At 43.2% G+C, this 23,656-nt stretch overlaps 2 protein-coding genes across 2 annotated transcripts in view; both read left to right on the top strand.

The window, feature by feature from the left end:
- The window catches only part of LOC311102685 (sodium/potassium/calcium exchanger 4-like), a gene marked incomplete at its 3' end in the record, with an annotated part of 38,525 nt that extends 32,424 nt beyond the window's left edge, over positions 1-6,101 (top strand). Inside the window, exons 8-17 of the mRNA XM_084144056.1 lie at positions 83-108; positions 191-244; positions 442-533; positions 3,758-3,927; positions 4,361-4,517; positions 4,892-5,058; positions 5,310-5,424; positions 5,570-5,682; positions 5,808-5,873; positions 5,949-6,101. Of these exons, the coding sequence (XP_084000182.1) occupies positions 83-108; positions 191-244; positions 442-533; positions 3,758-3,927; positions 4,361-4,517; positions 4,892-5,058; positions 5,310-5,424; positions 5,570-5,682; positions 5,808-5,873; positions 5,949-6,101 (1,113 nt within the window). The remainder of the gene's footprint in view (positions 1-82; positions 109-190; positions 245-441; positions 534-3,757; positions 3,928-4,360; positions 4,518-4,891; positions 5,059-5,309; positions 5,425-5,569; positions 5,683-5,807; positions 5,874-5,948) is intronic.
- A 7,265-nt stretch (positions 6,102-13,366) lies between these two features.
- Positions 13,367-22,862, top strand: dglucy (D-glutamate cyclase). Its single transcript, XM_084144261.1, has 12 exons — positions 13,367-13,644; positions 14,085-14,198; positions 15,954-16,107; positions 17,183-17,381; positions 17,626-17,776; positions 17,872-17,994; positions 18,106-18,582; positions 18,693-18,792; positions 18,892-19,040; positions 19,170-19,289; positions 20,341-20,501; positions 22,596-22,862. Exons 1-12 carry the CDS (start codon positions 13,602-13,604, stop codon positions 22,743-22,745), a joined length of 1,941 nt encoding a protein of 646 aa, XP_084000387.1. The 5' UTR covers positions 13,367-13,601; the 3' UTR covers positions 22,746-22,862.
- Positions 22,863-23,656: the final 794 nt, after the last annotated feature.

Genomic DNA, 23,656 nt, shown 5'->3' with positions numbered 1-23,656 from the left:
TTGATGCTCATCTTCCTAAAAATATGTACTGTCTAATTTATGTATTTTTTTGTTAAAATGTTTCCCTCTTTCATTTTCTCAGTTCATCTATGATGAGAAGATAGTGTGGTGAGTACCCTGCTGTGTGTCTCAGCAGTGTGTGTGTGTGTGTGCCTGCAGACATGTGACTCTACTCTGTCTGTCTCTGCAGGTGGGAGAGCTTAGTGCTGGTAGTGATGTACTTTGGGTACATTCTGATTATGAAGTGAGTTCCACTGGGACCTGTTCCTTCCTGTCTCAAAGACACACACGCACACACACACACACACACACACACACACTAGAGCACCTGAGCACACGCAACAAATAGTAAAATCCACATATATACTCATACTTTGCACACACTAAGTTACATAAACTCTCAACTGAATATGTAAAACCTTTTCTCGTTTCTCCCATCAGATTTAACACCAGCATCCAGAACTATTTCTCAGGGAAGGAAGACAAGAGCTTGGCCAACGGTAACACGGTGATCAGCAGCGAGCTGGAGGATGGTAATGCTTGTTATGACAGTTACATATGGGATGATCCATCCAAGCCGTTACTCTCTCCAGGTAAAGGTAACCAGACAGGCTTTATGGTCACCTCTCAGCCAACACTGGCACTCTGACCGGCCTTCTATCAAAACAACTACTCTACTGTATCTGGTTGTTCTAGAAAACCTAGAAACTACTCTCAGCCCCTACTCTTGGCTCTTCCTATCTGGTTTAACAGTCCTCTCCACTTTGGCTTGATGTCATTCGTACCCCTTTGTAAACTCTTAGCACTGATCCTTCAAACAGAGTTACATAAATATCTTCTCTATAACTATTTTAGACTTCCACCGACTTTCACTGTATCTTTCACCGAGTGACTCTGAGAGCTCTCCTCTCCTGCCTGGTCTAGTAGAAACAAGCTAACCTCCCTGCTGCCGTGTGGCAGCCCTGTCGCTACTGTAGCGAAGCCTGTCTGTTTAGCCTTACTAAACCTACCTGCCTGCCGTCACCTGGTCTGTCAGCTGTATCGCTGTGCCGTGTAGTGATGTGTATTGTCGTGCTGAGCTGTGCTATGCTGTGCCCTGTCTCGCCCTCTTCTGCTGTGTCAAGTACAGTCCATTATTCCAGAGTCACAACATGTGCATGCATGTTGTGTGTGTTTTGGTGTTGGTGCGTGTGTGTGTGTGTGCGTGGAGACATTTGTATGTGTGTGTGACTGTGTGTATGGTATGTGAGTGTGACTGTGTGTATGGTGTGTGTGTGACTGTGGACAGTGCCTTCAGAAAGTATTCAGACCCCTTGACTTTTTACACATTTTGTTACGTTACAGCCTTATTCTGAAATTGATTAAAAATAGATATACACACACACACAGAATACCCCATAATAATAAAGCAAAAACTGGTTTTTAGACATTTTTGCTAATTTATAACAAATAAAAAACTGAAATATTACATTTACATAAGTATTCAGACCCTTTACTTAGTACTTTGTTGAAGCACCTTTGGCAGCGATTACAGCATAGAGTCTTCTTGGGTATGACGCTACAAGCTTGGCACACCTGTATTTGGGGAGTTTCTCCCATTCTTCTCTGCAGATCCTCTCAAGCTCTGTCAGGTTGGATGGTTGTCCTTCTGGAAGGTTCCACCATCTCCACAGAGGAACTCTAGAGCCCTGTCAGAGTGACCATCGGGTTCTTGGTCACCTCCCTGACCAAGGCCCTTCTCCCCTGATTGCTCAGCGATTACAGCATCAAGTCTTCTTGGGTATGACGCTACAAGCTTGGCACACCTGTATTTGGGGAGTTTCTCCCATTCTTCTCTGCAGATCCTCTCAAGCTCTGTCAGGTTGGATGGGGAGCGTTGCTGCAGAGCTATCTTCAGGTCTCTCCAGTGATGTTCGATCGGGTTCAAGTCCGGGCTCTGGCTGGGCCACTCAAGGACATTAAGAGACTTGTCCTGAAGCCACTCCTGCGTTGTCTTGGCTGTGTGCTTAGGGTCGTTGTCCTGTTGTAAGGTGAACCTTTACCTCAGTCTGAGGTCCTGAGCGCTCTGAAGCAGGTTTTCATCAAGGATCTCTCTGTACTTTGCTCCGTTAATCTTTGCCTCGATCCTGACTAGTCTCCCAGTCCCTGCCACTGAAAAACATCCCCACAGCCTGATGCTGCCACCACCATGCTTCACCGTAGGGATGGTGCCATGTTTCCTCCAGACGTGACGCTTGGCATTCAGGCCAAAGAGTTCAATCTTGGTTTCATCAGAACAGAGAATCTTGTTTTTAATGGTCTGAGAGTCTTTAGGTGCCTTTTGGCAATCTCCAAGCGGTCTGTCATGTGCCTTTTACTGAGGAGTTGCATCTGTCTGGCCACTCTACCATAAAGGCCTGATTGGTGGAGTGCTGCAGAGATGGTTGTCCTTCTGGAAGGTTCTACCATCTCCACAGAGGAACTCTAGAGCTCTGTCAGAGTGACCATCATGTTCTTGGTCACCTCCCTGACCAAGGCCCTTCTCCCCTGATTGCTCAGTTTGGCCGGGCGGCCAGCTCTAGGAAGTCTTGGTGGTTCCAAACTTCTTCCATTTAAGAATGATGGAGGCCACTGTGTTCTTGAGGACCTTCAATGCTGCAGAATTTTTTTGGTACCCTTCCCCAGATCTGTGCCTCGACACAATCCTGTCTCGGAGCTCTACGGACAATTCCTTCGACCTCATGGCTTGGTTTTTGTGAGATCAATTGAATTTTCCACAGGTGGACTCCAATCAAGTTGTAGAAACATCTCAAGGATGATCATTGGAAACAGGATACATCTGAGCTCAATTTCGAGTCTCATAGCAAAGGGTCTAAATACTTATGTAAATAAGGTATTTCTGTTTAGTTTTTTTTAGAAATGTGCAAACATTTCTACAAACCTGTTTTCACTTTGTCATTTTGGAGTATTGTGTGTAGATTTCAGAGGATTTTTAATTATTTAATCTATTTTAGAATAAGGCTGTAACGTAACAAAATGTGGAAAAGGGGAAGGGGTCTGAATACTTTCCAAAGGCACTGTATATGTCACATACACACGCTGAAGGTTTTAGTGTGCCTCACTCTGGTGGCTGATGATCTCATCTGACAGTGTCTTCAGGGGGCCTTCAATGGGCCTTGAACTGGGCTCAGTGGGGCCCATTCTGCTGTCACACCAACACTTTAATTACACCTCCTGACATACTGTATCTTCTGGCTGTTTCAAGTTTTCAAATTTCAAGTTTTAATGTCACGTGCACAAGTACAGTGAAATGCCTTTCTTGCAAGCTCCAACCCCAACAATGCAGTAATCAATATCAATGCAGCACTAAAAATAACATAAGGTAGAACAAAAACACAGGAAATAAAAATAAGAAATAAGAAGAACACGAGAAAGTAAGAAGCTGGTGTGTGTTTAAGTGTCTGTGTGTGTATGTGTGTGTGTGCATGCGTTTGTGTGTGTGTGTGTGTGTGTGTGTGTGTTTGTGTGTGTGTGTGTGTGTGTGTGTTTGTGTGTGGGTGTGCGTGCGTGAGAGAGAGAGAGTCTGCTGGTCTGGCATGTGGGTGTATTAGGCACGTGTGTCTGGCCATCCTTGAAAAAGGCATGTCCTTTGTGGTTGTGTAAGAGTAGAACAGCATGTCTTTTTCTTCTTCTTCTTCTGGTTGGTTGGTGTGTACAGTTAGTCCTACTTGATGTGTCTGTCTGTGCTCTGTATCTCACCATATCTGTGTATCTCCAGTGAAGCCCACTAAGAGGTACAGTCGTGGCTCTGTAGTGATGGTGGATGAGATTATTAACTCCAGCCCTCCTAATTACCGTTTCCCCGACGCCGGCCTGCGCATCATGATCACCAACCACTTTGGCCCCAAGACACGCCTCCGCATGGCTAGCCGCCTCATCATCAATGAGGTGGGTGAAGTCACTGGGGTCAGGGGTCAGTCAGGCTTATTGGAGAGGAGCTCAGTAAAAGTGATTTACTTAGAAGTTAAGAAAGCTTGGCTAGTTCAGTTAGTTTACTAGTGTACCGGTAGTAAGCTAGGCCTACTGGAGAAAAGTACATTGTAGGACGATTTACTAGAAAGCTAGGAGAGGAGAGGAGTACAGTTTAGAGTGATAATTAGCCGGTGGACTGCATGCTTTAATCATCCTTGGCACATCATATGATCACTGTTTGTGTCTGTTTTGGTGAAAATATCCTGGGAGATATTCATAAAACTTTACTAGCTCATAAAGTCACTGTTTACAGAGGGGAAACACATACATATTCCATGAAGCATGCGGGCCAGTACATCAGTTGACTGTGTGTGTGTGTGTGTCTGTGTGTGCGTGTGTGTGTGAGCAGCAACAGAGGTTGGTGCAGGCGTCTAACGGTGTGGACAACGTGACCATGGTGATCACTGATGGTAAACCTGAGACCTTGGAGAACGGCACCGTACCAGAGGACAAAACTGTTGAGGAAGAGGAGGGAGAAGCCCTGAATTCACCCTTCACCGTCCCTGGTGAGTGTGTGTGTGTGTGCATGTATTTGACCTAGATAGTTTGTGTGTATGTATTGATATGTAGGCTACGTGTGCCTTTAAAAAAAAAAATGTATGTAATTCTGTCCTTGAGCTGTTCTTGTCTATTAATGTTCTGTATTATCTCATGTTTCATATTTTGTGTGGACCCCAGGAAGAGTAGCTGCTGCTTTTGCAACAGCTAATGGGGATCCTAATAAAATACCAATGTATGTTTGTTATATATTTAATTACATTTGGCTGGTAGACCAATAAACTACTTTTACACACCCTACTGAAACTTTAACACTCACCTCCTCAGTGTACTCCATTGGTTGTGATGAAGCTGTGCTGCTGTTCCTTGTTCCCTCCACAAGGGGGCTGCATGGAAACAGTGAAGTGGCTGATCTCCTGGCCCATCCTGCTGCTACTCTACTTCACTGTGCCAAACTGTGCCAAGCCTCGCTGGGAACGCTTCTTCATGCTCTCCTTCTTCCTCGCCACCGTGTGGATCGCTGTCTTCTCCTACTTCATGGTCTGGATGGTGAGACACATTGGAGATTCTTTAGAACTTACATGTCACTGTCATTTTGTGTTCCAAACCAGAGTTGAAATGGTTTGAACTTTATACAAATTATCAGTGATGAGACGTCCTGATAACCAATCAGTTAGGGAATCTCTCTCTTCTAGTTGCTAGCTAGCTTTGACACTGTGCTGGATATAGGCTACCAACCAAGGTGCATGCTATTTGGAAGATTTCTGTTTAATCCGTTAAATGTGTGTCTGTGTGTGCAGGTCACCATAATTGGCTCCACTCTGGGCATCCCTGATGTGATTATGGGAATCACCTTCCTGGCAGCTGGCACCAGTGTCCCTGACTGTATCGCTAGCCTCATCGTTGCTCGGCAGGGTACATCACTGCACTCTCTTTTTCCCTATCTCTGTCTCTCTCTCTCTCGCTCTTCAAAATCTTCTAAAAAAATGTTGTACCAATGTACAGTATACTGTAAAGTCTGTACAGAATTGTCCATATCGTTATGTCCATCTCTCTATAGGTCTTGGGGATATGGCGGTTTCCAACACCATTGGTAGTAATGTCTTTGATATCTTGGTGGGACTGGGGCTCCCCTGGGCGATACAGACCATGGCTGTGGACTATGGCTCTGAGGTAAAGGAAGTACATCCAGGAACTCAGTCTTTACACTGTTTTCCCCCCAATGGGCCTATGTTACTACTGCTTATCAATACCTCATGACTCTTGATCTTGATCTAAAATTCTCTCTCTCTCTCTAGGTGATGATCAGTAGCAGAGGGCTGGTGTACTCTGTGGTGCTTCTTCTGGGCTCTGTGTTTCTGACAGTGAGTTAAAGGAGACGTCTCTCTCGCTATCTTTCTCTCTCTCTCTCTAACACTCCCTCCCTCTGTATCCTGCAGGTTCTGGGGATCCATGTGAATCATTGGAAGTTGGACCTTAAGCTGGGTGTGTACGTGCTGGTGATGTACGTCATCTTCCTGTGTTTCTCCATCATGATCGAGTACAACGTGTTCACCTTCGTCAATCTGCCCATGTGTCTGGAGCAGCTGTAGGACGGCCTACACCACCGGACAGGTGTCCCTGCTGAATTATAGACTCACACAGCCCTCTGGATCTAAACTTAATCACTAACTAACTAACTAAATAATTGATATCCTGAAATCCCTATCCCCCACACACATACACTACCGGTCAAAAGTTTTAGAACACCTACTCATTCAAGGGTTTTTCTTTATTCGTACTATTTTCTACATTGTAGAATAATAGTGAAGACATCAAAACTATGGAATAACACATATGGAATCATGTAGTAACCAAAAAAGTGTTAAATCAAAATATATTTTATATTTGAGATTCTTCAAATAGCCACCCTTTGCCTTGATGAAAGCTTTGCACACTCTTGGCATTCTCTCAACCAGCTTCACCTGGAATGCTTTTCCAACAGTCTTGAAGGAGTTCCTACATATGCTGAGCACTTGTTGGCTGCTTTTCCTTCACTCTGCGGTCCGATTCATCCCAAACTATCTCAATTTGGTTGAGGTCGGGGGATTGTGGAGGCCAGGTCATCTGATGCAGCTCTCATCACTCTCCTTGGTAAAATAGCTCTTACACAGCCTGGAGGTGTGTTGGGTCATTGTCCTGTTGAAAAACAAAGGATAGTCCCACTAAGCCCAAACCAGATGGGATGGCGTATTGCTGCAGAATGCTGTGGTAGCCATGCTGGTTAAGTGTGCCTTGAATTCTAAATAAATTACAGACAGTGTTACCAGCAAAGCACCCCCACAACATAACACCTCCTCCTCCATGCATTACGGTGGGAAATGCACATGCAGAGATCATCCGTTCACCCACACTGCGTCTCTAAAGACACGGCGGTCAAATTTGGACTCCAGACCAAAGGACACATTTCCACCGGTCTAATGTCCATTGCTCGAGTTTCTTGGCCCAAGCAAGTCTCTTCTTATTATTGGTGTCCTTTAGTAGTGGTTTCTTTGCAGCAATTCGACCATGAAGGCCTGATTCACACAGTGTCCTCTGAACAGTTGATGTTGAGATGTGTCTGTTACTTGAACTCTGTGAAGCATTTATTTGGGCTGCAATTTCTGAGGCTGGTAACTCTAATGAACTTATCCTCTACAGCAGAGGTAACTCTGGGTCTTCCATTCCTGTGGCGGTCCTCATGAGAGACAGTTTCATCATAGCGCTTGATGGTTTTTGCGACTGCAGTTAAAGAAATGTTAAAAGTTCTTGAAATGTTCCATATTGATTGATCTTCATGTCTTAAAGTAATGATGGACTGTCGTTTCTCTTTGTTTATTTGAGCTGTTCTTGCCATAATATGGACTTAGCCCTATTTGGTAAAAGACCATATTCTGTATACCCTCCCCCTACCTTGTCACAACACAACTGATTGGCTCAAACGCATTAAGAAGGAAATAAATTCCACAAATTAACTTTTAAGAAGGCACACCTGTTAATTTAAATGCATTCCAGGTGACTACCTAATGAAGCTGGTTGAGAGAATGCCAAGAGTGTGCAAAGCTGTCATCAAAGCAAAGGGTGGCTATTTGAAAAATCTAAAAACAAATGTATTTTGATTTGTTTAACACTTTTTTGGTTACTACATGAGTCCATGTGTGTTATTTCATAGTTTTGATGTCTTCACTATTATTCTACAATATAGAAAATAGTAAAAATAAAGAAAAACCCTTAAATGAGTAGGTGTTCTAAAACTTTTGACTGGTAGTGTACACTCCTTTTACATTCACACATACACTCCTTTTACACACCCATTTTTCATTCCAGACATAACTGTCTGCCCTTGATATATCCCTTTTCCATTCCTTCACTATCTATCGATAATGTAGAGATCCCTAGATACATACATTCATCCTCAATGTCCTCAGTTCCCCAAACACTCTCCCTACATGTTTTTCTGCTCTCAATGAGAAGAGGAGATACCAACAGAACCGTATGGATGCTCCTTACTAACCCAGAACTCAACTCACCGTCCGATGGAGAGATACACAGCTCACCTCTACACAGAACCCATCTTGCTGAAACCCTCCTAGTCTTCACAACATAACCCAGGACCAGCATTACACTACCGTCCTCCTCTGTTTGTATCTCATCCGGTCTCTGAAATATTTTTTGGGTCAGGCAGCTCACCAGCCTCCATCCCTACTAAAGAAAGGACCCGAGCATTTATGAATTCTTCATTTATTGCCATTTTGATTGATTCTATTATCTTCTTCCTTTGGAAGTAAAACAAACATACATTTCATGAACATACTGCACTTTAGATGTTGCGCGTGAAAATAAGTAGAGTATATATGACATAATATATTATATTTTTCGGTTCAATGTTACAGTTCTTCCTTTGTGTGGTGCAATAAGAAGAGGGAGAGGGAGGAGAGGCAGCATGTGCCAAGTCCTCTCTCTCTCGCTGGCAGGAAGAAGAGAGTCCAGGGGAGAACCTGTGCTTCTTCTGTTTCTGGACACTCCAACTGCTGACCAACACTTTGATATGCCGTGTTTGAGTGTGAGTGAAAGTAGGTGAGAGATTGCAAGGAAGGGAATTGAGTCTCCTCTATTAGTATTCAGCACCACTGTGGAGAGGAGAACACATCTTGGAAGACTATGACCCCATTGGTGCTTGGTGGATGGTGATTTAACACAAAGCTCAAGTGTACAGTGGCTGAGGAAAAGCATGGATTTATTTGTGTGTACTGTAGGTTGGAGTGCCCGAGCCAGGCTCGTCCTCCTGTGTCATGTTGATTTGTTTTGATTGCTTAATTGTGTGTTTGATATCTTCAGCTCTTCAGCCTGTGTTCTGTCTGAGGCTTGTTCCCATTCAGTTTCCTCTCCTCCCTGAGCTCCAGCCTGTCCGTCTCAGCGGGTTGAAGAGCTGCTGCTGCTGATTTGGGTCTGTGCTGCACAATGGTACACTTCTTTGTTGTGTGTTTGTTTATATATAAATACGACTTGTCATGCACAAGCTGAGGTTCTCTCGTTGGTAACCCAGTGCTACCTTACTTCTGCCAGTCGGGCAAGGCGGGGCAGGCGGGATGCAGTTCCTGTGTAGATATTTTAAACTGCTTCCGTCTCTCCCCTACCCTGCTCCAAATCCTCTTCCTCCGCCTCCTCACTTCTCTTCATCCTCCTGGCTCTCTCTCATTGTGATTTTGTCTTCTCTAAATGCATGATGTGACGTTTATTTATTTCTCCCGCTGAGCAGAAACTTAGCGGGATGTGATAGGATCACTACCCTGTCCGTCCATCGACCTCCAAATATTGGCAGCTACGAGTCGAGTTGCCCTCTGCCCATCTGACTGACCTCGTTAAGGGTCGTGTTCATCAGGGCACACAATGGAAAACGCTTTAAACCGAAAAATAGTGTTTCTTATTGGACAAGTCTAGGTAGTTGCTCCCTGTTTCAGTCCGTTTTCTTCCGTGTGGTGCCTAATGAACACAACCCAGTTCAGGGGTCACTGTGGGAGCAGAGGGTGGAGTCTGTGTCAGTCGTGACTGTTTGGGTGTTGCTGGTGTTTCAATGTTGAAAAGTGCCGTCACTGTTTTCCATGTTAAAAGGCAGACGTCGGATGCAGTGTGTGGTATATACACTCAGTGGCTAGTTTATTAGGTACACCACTCTGTTCACGAAAATGGTTTGCTCCTACAGACAGTGAGTCACTTGGCCATGGCTTGCCATATAAAACAGGCAGACAGGCAGACAGGCATCGAGGCATTCAGTTACTGTTCGATTGAACGTTAAAATTGGCAAAACTAGTGCCCTAAGCGACTTTGAGCATGGTATGATCGTCGGTGCCAAGTGCGCCGGTTCTGGTATCTCAGAAACGGCCAGCCTCCTGTGCTTTTCACACACGACAGTCTAGGGTTTACCGAGAATGGTGCGACAAACAAAAAACATCCAGTCAGCGTCAGTCCTGTGGGCAAAAACAGCTCGTTGATGAGAGGTTGAAGGAGAATGGCAAGAATCGTGCAAGATAACAGGCGGGCCACAAACAGGCAAATAACGGCACAGTACAACAGTGATGTGCAGAATGGCATCTCAGAACACACAACTCTTCGGTCCTTGTCAAGGATGGGCAATTGCAGCAGACGACCTCACCAGGTTCTACTCTTATCAACTAAAAACAAGAAGAAGCGGCTCCAGTGGGCACACAATTACCAACACTGGACAATTGAGGAGTGGAAAAACATCACCTGGTCCGACAAATCCCGGTTCCTGTTGTGTCATACACAGGATTTGACGTAAGAAGCATGAGTCCATGGCCTCATCCTGCCTGGTGTCAACGGTACAGGCTGGTGGCGGTGGTGTAATGGTGTGGGGACTGTTTTCCTGGCCCACGTTAGGTCCCTTGATACCAATTGAGCAACGTTTCTATGCCCCGAAGGATTCAGACTGTTCTGGAGGCAAAGGGGGTCCGACCTGGTACTAGATGGGTGTAACTAATAAACTAGCCACTGAGTGTATTATATAAAAACATGTATGCAATCTCAATTAAAAGAGGACCAGGTAAGGATGGTAAAGTATATTATGCATTTGAGAAAAAATTGTTGTTTTATTGAAGCTGCTGAAAGCATTGATACTATACAAGTAAATGCACTTATGCACACACACATATGCATGCAAAAACACACACAAACACACACTTGTCAAATGTTTACTCCCCATGCCCAAAGACACACACACACACTTTTCAAATGTTTACTCCCATGCTCACACAAGCGATCACACACACACACAAACTACATTAATGTTCTTGTCTCAGTGGTAGTAACTGGTGCAATGATAAATGATAAGTGATGATCTGATGTGTCAGGAGGGTAATGTCAGTGTTGAACGAAAGCCAGATGAATGTTGCTAAGGTCTGTTCACTTCTGGTCTAAGTTATGATATCACCTACATCTTAGTTGCATGGTAAATAAACAAACAAACAGTGGGCGGGCTCTCTAGTACTGGTCAGGGTCATGTTCATTACAGCACGCAATGGAAATCATTTTGCAACAGAAACTAAAATGATAATTTCTTATTGGACATGTTTCAGTCAATTTCTTCAATTTGGTGCCTAATGAACACAACCCTGGTGTGTTAAAGGCAGGTGGTATAAGACAATGGTGCCCTGCCTGTGCCCTGGATATTTGTCCATCCTCTAACAGTCTCATTGATGTCTTGTGTTTTATACTGTACTGCATATACTTATTGTAACTGGGATGGGAGCCTCTACTCGTGTATTTGTCTTGAGCAACTCTTCTTAACTCCAAGACACAAACATTTCACATTTTGAAAATTGATCTTGGAAAAAGTAGCCATATGTTTTAAAATCGCACTTGATTTATTCCATCCCTAAAGCGTTCTACTCATGTCATGAAAATAATATAATTTTGTGCCATGGGTTTTAGTTGTTATCACATATGAACTAAGGGATATGTGATTAACAATACATTAGCAGATCTCTGGTGACAATAATTTATTGTCACCAGGTGGGGCTGAGGGTCTCCTGTAGGATCATATCCATGTTGTCAGTAAACAAACAACACACTGATGTTTATCATAGCTCTATAAACAGTGTCATATCTTACTAGATACCCACTGCTGTTGTTTTATACCTTTGTCAAAGAGAAACTTTGAGAGGAAGTCACCATTACACTTGACTGCACTGTATGGCATGCATGAACACAACACAACACACACACACACTTGTTCATTGCTCTCATACACACACACACACACACACCTACTTTGGCTCTGTTGTTACACACACAATTATGTGAGACTTGAGTGAATGTGACCTGGTTCACTGTGAGCAAAGGGACGTAAGGTCATTCATCCAAATTGATAAAAGGTAGACTATAAAGTTATTACAAAAACAACTTCAATTTAAGACATTGGTGTGTAACTTGAATGTATTTGTCTTGCTATAAATGGATGTATCCAACCAATGCATTTTACTGTAAAGCAATAATCAAAAGACTTCAAAATAATTATGTATATTGTTATATGATTCATGATTATGAGATGGATGACACATTAAATAACTGTTTATAAATGCCTACTGTTCTCTTTAAATTGCTTTCTTTGATCCTACAATGCGTACTTATACTGAACAAAAATATAAACCCAACATGTAAAGTGTTGTTCCCATGTTGCATGAGCTGAAATAAAAGATCCCAGAAATGTTCCATACACACAAAAAGCTTATTTATCTCAAATGTTGTTTACATCCCTGTTAGTGAGCATTTCTCCTTTGCCAAGATAATCCATCCACCTGACAGGTGTGGTATATCAAGAAGCTGATTAAATAGCATGATCATCACCTTGTGCTGGGGACAATAAAAGGCCACTTTAAAATGTGCAGTTTTGTCACACAACACAATGCCACAGATGTCTTAAGTTTTGAGGGAGCGCACAATTGGCATGCTGACTGCAGAAATGTCCGCCAGAGATTTGAATGTTAATTTCTCTACCGTAAGCTGCCTCCAACGTCGTTTTAGAGAATTTGGCAGTACGTCCAACCGGCCTCACAATCGCAGACCACGTGTAACCACGCCAGCCCAGGACCTCCACAACTGAGGAGTATTTCTGTTTATAATAAAGCCCTTTAGTGGGGAAAAACTCATTCTGATTGGCTGGGCCTGGCTCCCCAGTGGGTGGGCCTGGCTCTTGGCTCCCAAATGGGTCAGCCTATGCCCTCCCAGGCCCACCTATAGCTGTGCCCCTGCCCAGTCATGTGAAATCAATAGATTAGGGCCTAATGCTTTTATTTCAATTTACTAATTTCCTTATATGAACTGTAACTCAGTAAAATCGTTGAAATTGTGGCATTTTTCTTCAATATATTTTATGGGTGATGACTAGAATGAGTTAAAGATGCACTATGCAGAAATCGCTCCACCATTTCCTGGTTGCTAAAATTCTAATAGTTTGTCTAATTTAAGTTAATGTGGCAAAACAAGCAAGTACAGTGTAGAGAATCATTGTACCATCTAAATATATTTTCCATAACGAAAAATATCGTATTTTCAGCTACTTGAAGCTAGTGCACAAAACCCAAAGTAAAAGACGCAAAAACTAAATTTAAGAACCGGAAGCATAGAAATAACGCACATAGAACAGATCTACCGCTTCTTAGACTTGCTTTCAATGAAAATGACAGATCTATTACTCACTCTTCGGTTAAATTGTTACGAAATTGGGTCCCACTGTGAGATTTCTGACCCAGTTTTGCCTATATTCTCGCGAGAAGAAAACCCAAACAGAGAAAACACCCAAGGTCAGTAGTCGTCACTATTTACCACAGTCAAAGTCATAAACCCCGCCTATTTCTACACTTTCTCTTTTTAAAATGTGATTTTAAACCTAACCACACTGCTAACCTTATGCCTAATCTATCCCTAAATTAATTTTAAAAAGGGGATTTTTGTTTTTATGCATTTTTACGATTTGTGGCTGAGTGGAAACCAAGTGCACGGAATGTGCAGAAGTATTGCTGTTTGCGAGAATCTATATATTTCCTTCAAATTCGCTTATGGGAACATTCATTAACTACTACTGGAAACATTCCTCCTCAGGTACTATGCATTCAGAGAGGGTTATATTGGAATTAGTTCGCTTTGCGCTTTCCACTTCCTTTCACCATGCACAGTGGAAGGTCATCACGGATGAAAAATCGACGAGAAGCTTATCATAACATGTTTTCTTATCATGTGCTACCATTATTTGTAAAGAGAAGTTGCTTTTACGTTATTTTCCTTTGTAGCCTATGAAATCATGGTTTGCATAGGTTATACATGTATCATGTTAAAGATGACATGCGTATTCCTCCCACTTTGCACTTAACGTAATAAGCAGTATCTCAAACTTTTTGTATAATTCTTACAACACATTTCAGCCATATTTGAATAGCATTAGCTACTCACTCAGATTTCACAGTTTTGTTATTATTGATTACCCCAACGAAAGTATTTTAGATGCATTTTGAATAGGCCTTTTTGTCTACCTCTCATTTCAGGTTTGAGCATGTTTCAGGCATGGCAAGGTATTAGGTCACTCACCAACTCAATTCGACTGTATCCAGTGCAAAGACTAGTGTGTGTAAAGGCCACCACCACTAGAATGTGCTCAGGTAAGACATCCAGATGACACCACTTCCACTTTCATCTCAGTTCTAACAGAACAGACATCGAGTTTCATATGGTGATCACCCGAATCTGCAATCCAATCAATGAGAAAACAAGCAATAGACATTTATCTTTTCAGCAAATGGCAGTTTACTATTTTGAGGACCCAGGTCAATCATTAGTTTAGGAAGTTGATTCCATCACCTAGCTGTATGAGAATATGTAACCCATTACCTAATTTCAGCTACAGTAGTATCTCTCGCTTGCCAGACTTTAAATCTCACATTGACTCAGCATATAAATCTGTCTGGCCAGTGTCACTACAGGAGCCTGACATCAAACCTCCTCCATTCTAAGGCTAAGCATTTGGAGGAGGTGTCTGGTCAACGAGATTAGCTTACATCTGATAACCCATTGACAATTTAACCAATATAGCACACCCTCTAGTAGACAGCAGTGAGGTGAGAGCAGGGTGAGAGGCTACAGCAACAGTAGCTGCGCCAGGTCAGTAGAGATGTCTAAGTGTCAGTCTGTTATGAGCCCTAGTGCGCTAAGGGCTCTGATCTGTAAGAAAACCCATGGTATAGAGAACACTTCTGTACTCGCTGCAGGTAGGTACACCATATAGCATATTACACTACTCTCAGTGGTGTGAAGTACTTAAGTAAAAATACTTTAAAGTTCTACTTAAGTCGTTTTTTGGGGTATCTGTACTTTACTTTACTTTACTATTTATATTTTTGACAACTTTTAGTTTTACTTCACTACATTCCTAAAGATAAGATTGTACTTTTTACTCCATACATTTTCCCTGATACCCAAAAGTACTCGTTACATTTTGAAAGCTTAGCAGAACAGGAAAATTGTGAAATTCACGTACTTATCAAGAGAACACGTGGTCATCCCTACTGCCTTTCTGGTGGACTCACTAAATACAAATGCATCTTTTGTAAATAAGTGTGACCTTGGCTATCCATACATTTTAAAAACAAGAAAATGGTGCCGTCTGGTTTGATTAATATAAGGAATTTGAAATGATTTATGCTTTTACTTTTGATACTTAAGTATATTTGAGCAATTAAATGTACTTTTGATACTTCAGTTTATTTAAAACCAAATACTTCTAGACTTTTACTCAAATACTATTTTACTGGGTGACTTTCACTTTTACTTGAGTAACTTTCTATTAAGGTATCTATACTTTTACTCAAGTATGACAATTGGATACTTTTTCCACCACTGACTACACTATAACTTATTATAAACTGGGTGGTTCGAGCCCTGAATGCTGATTGGCTGACAGCCATAGTATATCAGACCGTATACCACGGGTATGACAAAACATTTATTGAAACTGCTCTAATTACATTGGTAACCAGTTTATAAAACAATAAGGCACCTCTGGGGTTTGTGGTATATGGCCAATATACCACGGCTAAGGGCTGTATCCAGGCACTCCGTGTTGCGTCACGTCTAAGAACAGCCCTTAGCCGTGGTATATTGGCCATATACCACACCCCCTCGTGCATTATTGCTTAAATAACACAATAATACTGCTTGAAAATCACCCAGCAGTTGGAATCTTTGATGTAATGGTTAATTATTGAATGCAACCCCATGCACTGAACAAGCTCAAACATTTAACGTCATCACTTTCTCTCTCCCAGTCTTTATAGAGGCACACGTCTGAATCAAACAATGCAAGACAATTCAGTGTCCAATCTGACTCAATATTCTGTTTCCCTGCGTCTGGTTGACAGGCTACCAGCAGGCTAATGTGGTGATCCTCCATAAGAGCCTAGCTGATGACTTCGAGGCATTCTGCCATGCCAACCCCAGCCCCCTGCCTCTGCTTTACAGGAGTCAGCCCGGGGAGTGGGGCTGTCCACCTCTCGCTGCAGACGCAGACATCAGGTACTAACTGAAACACCCCTATAACACAAAATCAGACAACCATTACAATGCAAATGCAACAATATAACATGGACACTACAAAATACATGATACAAACAAACACATCACACAATAAGCCTACAGAGACTGAACTGTCTTGAATTGGTTATATGTCATGTTATTATGGGGGGTATTCCTGAATTTTACATTTTAGTCATGTAGCAGACACTCTTATCCAGAGCGACTTACAGTTAGTGAGTGCATACATTTTCATACTGGCCCCCCGTGGGAATCGAACCCACAACCCTGGCGTTGCAAACGCCATGCTCTACCAACTGAGCTACACAGCTACACAGAATCTAGGGAGGCATTCATGTGATGTTAACTCAAGAGAGTGTTATGTAACTTTGATGGTGATTTTTATGTCTTGAAACAATCCCTTGTCTACCCATGTGAGGTTATTGTATGTGCAGAGAAGATGTCTTCTCTGAGTCATATAATGTGCATGACTTATGCTCTGCTTGGAGCATTTAAAATTGTCAATTATTGAACAGCCTCTGTTCAGAATATAGCAGTTCAGGCAGGGCAACATCTACTCTCTGAGTAGCCGTGTAGATTTAACGCTTGAGGATAATCTCTGTCTTGTATTCATGTAATTATTTCCAGGACATGACCCTGCATTTATGGCACATTTTGTAACCATGAAATCTACCCATTCCCCTTCCCCCATTGTTTTCCAACTTTTCACACTGCAGTAAAGCTAGTATTGTTGTCTGTGTGTGCAGAGACTTTCAATAAATCCAGGCTGCATTGTGTGAATGTAGGCTCTAGTCCATGTTCTCAGGACAGGGAACTGGACCAGGGTATTTTCCACTGAGTTTCCACTTCCTATTCACTAGACTGTGAGATAACTGTTTCTGTTTGATCAACAGTAATAGCATTCAAACAGCATCTCCAGTCTATTCCTAGCTCTGTCGCTCTGTCTGTCTGTCTGTCTCTCTGTCTGTCAAGGACCCAAAGTTGCTTTACAATGATAGAGCAAAAACAAGAAGTAGTACAATATCAAAAGCATTTCTATACCTTTACTTCTCCACAGAGTGGACTGCCCCCAGTACTGTGTGTTTAAGGACGGCCTGCTGGTGTCCAGAGTGTCCAGCCTGATGTCCTACAGTGGTCAGCTCCAGGACATGGTCAGCTTCTACCTGGGCTGTAGCTTCAGCTTTGAGAGGACACTGCGGGAGGCCGGGGTCCCTGTCCGAAATGTGGAGCAGAACTGCAATGTCAGCATGTTCAGGGTGAGACGGGGAAGGAGGGTTTCTGCCAGGTACAAATCTGGAGCGACTGACTGTGCAAACAGATCAGAATATAGTTATTTTCCTCCAAGAAGGACTTTCTTTTTCACAGGCTCGTAATTACCATATTATTTCTGATTTGGAGACAAACTTATATGCATAGTTCAAGAGACAAGACTTACAACATACACAATGAGTAAAGCACATCATTTAAAGCCTGTATTTTAATATACTATCCCCTCTGCAGACATCTCTGCAGTGTAGAGGAGTGGGTCAGTTCCAGTGCCCTATGGTGGTGACTATGAGACCAGTACCTGAGGAGCAGCTGGACATCGTGGTCCAGGTCACTCACCTGACCCCTCTGGCCCATGGAGGACCCATCCACATCGGGGATCCAGGTACACAACTGCAGACGGGTCCTTTGTTTGTAGAAAACCAAAAGGCCTCTTCCAGCAATTTACATCCTGTCTGACTCTGCACCATTTCATCACAGCTGTACTGGGGATCCAGGACGTATCCAGGCCGGAGTATGGGGACCCGGTGGCCCCTGGCCCAGGAGATGTACCTGCGTTCTGGGCCTGTGGGGTCACTGGTATGGAGGCTGTCCAGAGTTGCAGTGAGTGGCTGTCTGGTTGTAATATTTATTACTGCACAACTGGCTAAAAAGACACATAGGCGTTTGTTTCCCATTGACAATGGACAATAAAGTATTCTTCTTCTTCCTCAGAGCCCCCACTGGCATTCACCCACTCTCCAGGCTGCATGTTCCTCACTGACCGAGAGGACTCCTCCATCTCTGCGTCCACATCCACATCCACCCCTGAGCCTGACCAATGCCCTCTGACTTTCTCCATCTCCCAGCAGCCTTTGCACTACAGTGTGGCATCCAAGGCTGTAGTCCAGAGCATACGAGACCTGGAGAAGATCATTGGCGAGGACCCAGGGGAGAGGGGTATCCGTGCGTTGTTTGTCCAGGATGAGTTGCTGAGGTCCTGCCTGTCCCTCTCCCACTCCTCCTCTGTGCTCATCACTACGGGGTTCCCCACCCACTACACACACAACCCCCCCGAGGAGACAGACGGGCCCCCCGGAGCCTTCGCCATAGCAGCCACCCTCCAGGCCCTTCAGAAGGAGGTTGCTATAGTGACGGATCACCGCGCCCTGGAGATGAATCAGAGGATTATGGAGGATGCAGTGAAGAAAGGTTCATGATTTGGCATATGTGTGCCCTAGCCCTGACTCTATACAGAAGTCTGTCAGTTTAGCTCCAAATGTTTGGCTGACCTCTAACATCTGACCTGTCTGTGTTTCTAGGTGTGATAAAGACAGCCGTACCACTGCTCAGTTACCAAGGCAACAGCCCAGACTCAGCACTGCACTTCCTGTGTCATGACGGAGACCTTAAAAAGCCCAGGTGATGACCTCAGCTTTCAACACACACACACACACACACACACCTTTCACTCCATCCTATTCACATGGGTCAATTTAGTATTTAGTCTGTTGTGCTCAGATTTGACCACTTGGTGGCGATAGAGCGCAGTGGCAGAGCATCTGATGGGAACTACTACAACATGAGAGGAGTGAACATCAAACACCTGGTGGACCCTATAGATGATCTATTCACCACAGCCAGCACCATCCCTGGCATCAGCACCACAGGTTGGTACAGATACTATGGAGTTTGATATTCAGGTAGGCTACTGAAAGGTCCACCCGCTATGCACACAGATCTTTAGAATAATATGCACGTCTCAATATAGACTTACGTGTGTTTGTGTGTGTGTATAGGGATAGGAGATGGTGGGAACGAGCTGGGCATGGGCAAGGTGAAGGAGGCAGTGAGAGAACACATGCCCAATGGGAGCCTGATAGCCTGTGACGTGGCTGCTGACTTCGCCATTACTGCAGGTTGGGAATGAATTATGTATTCATTTAGACTTTATTTATTTACATTTCAAGTTGCCTTTAGTGACCATCCTTACAGGATTAATTACTATATTATATTAAGGGTTGGGTAGGTTACTTTCTAAATGTAATTTGTTACTCCCCAACCCTGATTATATTATTAGATAACACGTTTAGATTAACAATGAGCAGATTGGAGATCTCACATTCTCCAGTGCCCTCTGCAGGCCAAGGGATATAACTGCAGGCAGAAGGATGGTTGTCTCAGGTTTGATGAAAGGGTTGTGTATTATGAACTTGGTTCCATATAGCCAGGCAGTGTGCTACTGCAGGACAGTGTCACCAACACAGACATGCACACTGAAACAGTCAGACACGCTCTCACCTCTACATCAAGGCCAGAGCAGAAGTAGTTTCTTGCGTCAGCTGCCCAAAGGGGAAGATAAACTATGAACGCAAACACATCTACATGCACACTGTACACACACACACACTGTATACACCCAGCTATATACACCCATAGAGTATTCACACAGCTTTTGGTAAGTAAGATTTCCAATGAATTCTTTACACACGACACTTGGAACTTGATATAGTGGCCCAACTTATTATGCTGATTAAAGTTTACACTCACAGACAAGAGAGACAACCCACTGGGCAAAAACTGGTTGAATCAACATTGACTTCTTTCTTTGAAATGATGTGGAAACAATGTGATGATGTTGAATCAACATGAAAAACTGATTGGATTTGTAGAAAGTCATCAATGTAAGAGTATTTAGTATTTTTTTCTAACCTAAATCCAATGACATGGTGAAATTGTTTGTTGATTTCACGTTGAAGTCACGTTAGTTGAAAACTCAACCAAATGGAAATAAAAACTGACATCTGCACCCAGTGTACAACCATTTGTGTTTATCTTTAAAAAATCGCATTAGATCATGAGACAGCATCATTAAGAGAGTGCATGAGGAAGACTGAGTAAAATGTAACTTGTAAAACAGTTTTGAATCTTATCCTGTTCTTCCTCTCTACCCCTGTCTCTGGGTTGTAGGAGTGTCTAACTGGGGAGGCTACGGCATGGCCTGTGCTCTGTACATCCTCAGTCTCTGTCCCATCCACCAGCGGTACCTCCACAAAGGCCTGGGCCAGCCTCACCCACCTACCCAGGACCAGCACCAGGCCTGGGCTGCTAGCCTGCCCTCTGTAGCCAAGGTATGGTAGTTCCTAGATCACACTGTACAATTAAGTACAATCAATTTGACACAATGGTTGTGATACAACTGATATTTTTGATGAGTTTGTCTGTACAAAAATGTTTACACCACCGCTGTATCATATGCGTTTTACATCAGTTGAACTGGGCCAGGAATGTAGTCAAGGTAAGAATGTCCATTCCCCAGGCCTGGCTCTAGGCTACACTAACTCTATGTCTATATGTCTCTAGGTATCTCTATGCTTCACTACATGCAGATCTTAGGCATGGGGTCAGAGCAGAGGCCCTCCACTGTCACAGTGAGACCATTATAGGGAGGTGCAGACAGAGTCCCTAGAGAATAGGCCAGCCGCCACATTCTTGACATTTTTGTATGCGTGGTGAACTCCCAGACCACTTCAGAACCCCAGCAAAGCCAATGTGTCATTAACATGGCTAGCTGTAAAGGGAGGAGGCCGGGATGGGGGCCAGCACAGTTTGCCACATTTTGATATAGATAAAGCATATACTTTTGCAAGTCAACCTTTTAATTTAAAACTGATTGTTTTCAATAGGTTTAGGAACAGATGCCCAGTGTTGTGAGATGTATTCTGCACTTGACACAGATTTATAACTCACAACTAGCATTTAAGCTGTCTCATAATGTTCTTATTTTGACACCGCTCTAAAATGTCTTTACAGTACAGTTTCTGTATTACAGTACTTGGGAAGTGTCGATGTGATGGTTGCAGTGAGACGAGCAGTGTATTGACATACAGTGCATTCGGAAAGTATTCAGACCCCTTGACTTTTTCCACATTTTGTTACGTTACAGCCTTATTCTAACAGATAAAATATAACATTTTCCTCATCAATCTACACACAATACCCCATAATGACAAAGTGAATACAGGTTTTTAGATTTTTTCTCCACATATATTAAAAATGAAAAACAGAAATACCTTATTTACATAAGTATTCAGAGCCTTTGCTATGAGACTCTAAATTGAGCTCAGGTGCATCCTGTTTCCATTGATCATCCTTGAGATGTTTCTACAACTTGATTGGAGTCCATCTGTGGTAAATTCAATTGATTGGACAAGATTTGGAAAGGCACACACCTGTCTATATAAGGTCCCACAGTTGACAGTGCATGTCAGAGAAAAGACCAAGCCATAAGGCCAAAGGAATTGTCCGTAGAGCTCAGTGACAGGATTGTGTCGAGGCACAGATCTAGGGAAGGGTACCAAAACATTTCTGCAGCATTGAATGTTCCCAAGAACACAGTGGTCTCCATCATTCTTAAATGGAAGAAGTTTGGAACCTGCTCCAGAGCGCTCAGGACTTCAGACTGAGGCAAAGGTTCACCTTACAATAGGACAACGACCCTAAGCACACAGCCAAGACAACGCAGGAGTGGCTTCGGGACAAGTCTCTGAATGTCCTTGAGTGGCCCAGCCAGACTTGAACCCGATCTAACAACTTTGGAGAGACCTGAAAATAGCTGTGCAGCGATGCTCCCCTGACAGAGCTTGAAAGGATCTGAAGAATGGGAGAAACTCCCCAAATACAGGTGTGCCAAGCCTGTAGCATCATATACAAGAAGACTCAAGGCTGTAATCACTGCCAAAGGTGCTTCAACAAAGTACTGAGTAAAGGGTCTGAATACTTATGTAAATTGTTTTTGATTTTTTTGTATTTGCTAAAATGTCATTATGGGTTATTGTGTGTAGATCGATATATATATATATATATATATATATATATCTATATATATATATATATATATATATATATTTTTTTAAATCTATGTTAGAATAAGGCTGTAACGTAACAAAATGTGGAAAAAGTCAAGCGGTCTGAATACTTTCCGAATGCACTGTAGGTCAGTGTTTCATCCAGATCCACAGTCATTATGTATATTTGTTTGTTCAATTCCAACCACAGCACACCTGAATCAACTCATCATGTTGAATAGTTCACTAGTTACATCAGGTGTGGTAGTGTTGGAGTTCAACATATATGTGGACTAGTTGGGGGTCCAGAGGACCAGTTTGAGAAACAGTCTGCTATATGTAAACCTGTGTCACCGGTCTCTATTTGCCATGCCACAGGAGGAGGAGATGCTGTCCATCCTGGTGCAACACGGCGTCCGCAGCGGCAAGACAGGAACTCTGGGCATGGAGGTGGACGGCCTGACCTTTCACCCCACACACTCTGACCTCATCATAAAGCTCAGGAACCGCACATCACAGAGAAAGTGAAACTACACCTTACAAACTACCACCTATGCAAAGTAGTGAACATACAGTGAGGGAAAAAAGTATTTGATCCCCTGCTGATTTTATACATTTGCCCACTGACAAAGACATGATCAGTCTATCATTTTAATGGTAGGTTTATTTGAACAGTGAGAGACAGAATAACAACAAAAAAATCCAGAAAAACGCATGTGAAAAATGTTATAAATTGATTTGCATTTTAATGAGGGAAATAAGTATTTGACCCCCTCTCAATCAGAAAGATTTCTGGCTCCCAGGTGTCTTTTATACAGGTAACGAGCTGAGATTAGGAGCACACTCTTAAAGGGAGTGCTCCTAATCTCAGCTTGTTACCTGTATAAAAGACACCTGTCCACATAAGCAATCAATCAATCAGATTCCAAACTCTCCACCATGGCCAAGACCAAAGAGCTCTCCAAGGATGTCAGGGACAAGATTGTAGACCTACACAAGGCTGGAATGGGCTACAAGACCATCGCCAAGCAGCTTGGTGAGAAGGTGACAACAGTTTGTGCGATTATTCGCAAATGGAAGAAACACAAAATAACTGTCAATCTCTCTCGGCCTGGGGCTCCATGCAAGATCTCACCTCGTGGAGTTGCAATGATCATGAGAACGGTGAGAAATCAGCCCAGAACTACACGGGAGGATCTTGTCAATGATCTCAAGGCAGCTGGGACCATAGTCGACAAGAAAACAATTGGTAACACACTATGCCGTGAAGGACTGAAATCCTGCAGCGCCCGCAAGGTCCCCCTGCTCAAGAAAGCACATATACAGGCCCGTCTGAAATTTGCCAATGAACATCTGAATGATTCAGAGGAGAACTGGGTGAAAGTGTTGTGGTCAGATGAGACCAAAATCGAGCTCTTTGCCATCAACTCAACTCGCCG

Source organism: Coregonus lavaretus (genome assembly GCF_964263955.1).
Source record: "Coregonus lavaretus genome assembly, chromosome: 27".
Classification (NCBI taxonomy): domain Eukaryota; kingdom Metazoa; phylum Chordata; class Actinopteri; order Salmoniformes; family Salmonidae; genus Coregonus; species Coregonus lavaretus.
The sequence above is the reverse complement of the archived record's forward strand: the minus strand, read 5'-3'. Positions and strand labels throughout refer to the sequence as shown.

Excerpts from the sequence above, each read along its gene's own strand:
- dglucy (XM_084144261.1), top strand. The coding sequence starts at position 13,602 with ATGGGAACATTCATTAACTACTACTGGAAACATTCCTCCTCAG. Across the intron at positions 16,108-17,182 it reads GCTGCAGACGCAGACATCAG|AGTGGACTGCCCCCAGTACT; the intron begins GTACTAACTGAA and ends ACTTCTCCACAG. Across the intron at positions 19,290-20,340 it reads TGACTTCGCCATTACTGCAG|GAGTGTCTAACTGGGGAGGC; the intron begins GTTGGGAATGAA and ends TCTGGGTTGTAG.